General features: G+C 63.4%; 1 protein-coding gene across 1 annotated transcript in view; it reads right to left on the reverse strand.

Annotated features, from left to right (window-relative positions):
- Positions 1-342: 342 nt before the first annotated feature.
- POLR3D (RNA polymerase III subunit D) overlaps positions 343-2,111 on the reverse strand; it is a 3,449-nt gene continuing 1,680 nt past the window's right edge. The window contains exons 4-6 of the mRNA XM_031065216.1: positions 1,777-2,024; positions 940-1,092; positions 343-774 (exon numbers count right to left, since the gene is read on the reverse strand). Coding sequence (XP_030921076.1) covers positions 652-774; positions 940-1,092; positions 1,777-2,024 — 524 coding nt within the window. The 3' untranslated portion in view covers positions 343-651. The remainder of the gene's footprint in view (positions 775-939; positions 1,093-1,776; positions 2,025-2,111) is intronic.

Here is a 2,111-nt window from a genome sequence, read left to right on the forward strand (position 1 = left end):
ATGGGATGGGGAGGATGGGGTGTGATGGGGCAGGAGTGGGGGATAATATGGAATTGGGATAATATGGAATTTGAGGGTAGGGTCAGATGTGGGGGGTTTAGGATGGGATGGGGTGGGAGATCAACGTGAGAGGGGCAAGTGCAGGTCCGGCCCTGGCCAGGTGGTCACTGCCCCCATCCCTGCTCCTGCCCGGGGCTGGTGGCACCCAGGGAGCTTTGGCTCCACCATGACAGCCCTGTCACCCCCAGGACAGGTCACCCAGTGCCCCCCACCCGCTGCAGCCACAGCCAGAGACTCCAAGGCCTTGCAGGGCCCAGCAGAAGGGACAGAACCAGACTGACACAGGGGGAAGAGGTTTTATTCCAGGTTTTTCCCCCAGGACATGTGTCCTGCTCCCATCAGTGTGTCCACAGAGCTGGGGGACACCCCAGAGCCCCCCATACACCCCGAGATCCCCGTTTGGCACTGGGGGGAGCCGCTGGTGTGGGGGACACGGCCGGACACCAGCTGGGAGCTGGCTCTGGATTCCTCAGGATCCATTGGGATCACAGCACAGGATTGGGATCCCCAGCCCCCTGCCCATGTCCCAAAGGCACATCTGGAGGGGCTGAGGGTCCATCCTGGGGTCTGGGGGGGCCAGGACCCCCTGGGCTACCGGTGCCTGTGCTCCAGGAGAGCCTCAAAATCCGGAGAGCAGACGAGCTTGTGCCTGACGTGGCCCAGCACCATCATCTCACCCGTGCGGTTGTCCCCGATGCCCACGGACACCAGCTCCTGTTCCAGGGGGCAGAAACAACCCTGAGCCACAGGAACCCCTGGGAGATCCCCAGAGGGGACCAGCAGGACCCTTCCCCACTGTCAGCATGGCCAAGAACCAGCACGACCCCCCAAATGGGGTTATTTTGGGGTGAAACTCCCCACATTGGGTCCCTTCCGTACCTGTAGGAAGGAGCAGGGGGTGCCCATGGTCACGTCCAGGGTGACCTTGCCCAGCACCAGCTGCACTTTTCCTGATTTTCGGATGAGCAGCTTCCCCACCTGGCCCTCGGGGAGGTCGGCCAGGGTGCAGGTGTTCTCTGCCTGCTTGGCCTCCTGCACGGCACAGCGGGGCTGGGATCAGCCCTTGGGACTGGGATCATCCCACTGGGATGGGATCAGCCCTTGGGACTGGGATCATCCCACTGGGTTGGGATCAGCCCCTGGGACTGGGATCAGCCCTTGGGACTGGGATCAGCCCTTGGGACTGGGATCATCCCACTGGGATGGGATCAGCCCCCCTGGGACTGGGATCAGCCCCTGGGACTGGGATCATCCCACTGGGAATGGGACCAGCCCTCGGGACTGGGATCAGCCCTTGGGACTGGGATCAGCCCCTGGGACTGGGACAACCCCACTGGGATGGGATCAGCCCTCCTGGGACTGGGATCAGCCCCTGGGACTGGGTAACCCCATGCGATTGGGATCACAGCATGGGATTGGGATCATCCTGTGAGATTGGGATCACCCCACGAGATTGGGGGGACAGCACCATGGGATGAGGGGACAGAACAGGATTGGAGCAGAAAGGACATCACAGGGACACCATGGGATGGGGGGAACATCATGGGATAGCAGGGAGGTCACCGTGGGACTGGGGAAGATGACACCACAGGATGAGGAGGAGACATCACAGGACGGGGTGGAAAGGACATGATGGGATGGGAGCACATCCTCATGGGCTTGGGGGGACACCACAGAAGGGGACGGCATGAGGGGACACCCCCACCATGCCCCTACCTGGCTCTTCTCCTGCTTCACCAGCAGCACCTGCCCGTCCTCGCTGTGCAGCTCAGCTTTGCTGGGTTTGGAGTCGTGGCTGGGGGGCTGCCCGGGCAGGGTGTCAGGGAGCTGCAGGAACAGCAGCTCCTCCTCCTGGGCCAGGCTCAGCCTCTGCAGCAGCTCAGCCGCCGACACATCCCGTGGGAACCCGGGGGGGCCCTTGGGCTGGGCCGGCTTGGGATCCTCCTCACACGGCTCTTCCTTCACTGCAGAGGGGGTGCATGGGCAGGGGGAACAGGGGACAGCCCCAGCTTGTCCCTGCTGTGTGCCCAGCCCGGCCCAGCCCAGTCCTG

Source organism: Geospiza fortis, unplaced genomic scaffold (genome assembly GCF_000277835.1).
Source record: "Geospiza fortis unplaced genomic scaffold, GeoFor_1.0 scaffold594, whole genome shotgun sequence".
Taxonomy (NCBI): Eukaryota; Metazoa; Chordata; class Aves; order Passeriformes; family Thraupidae; genus Geospiza; species Geospiza fortis.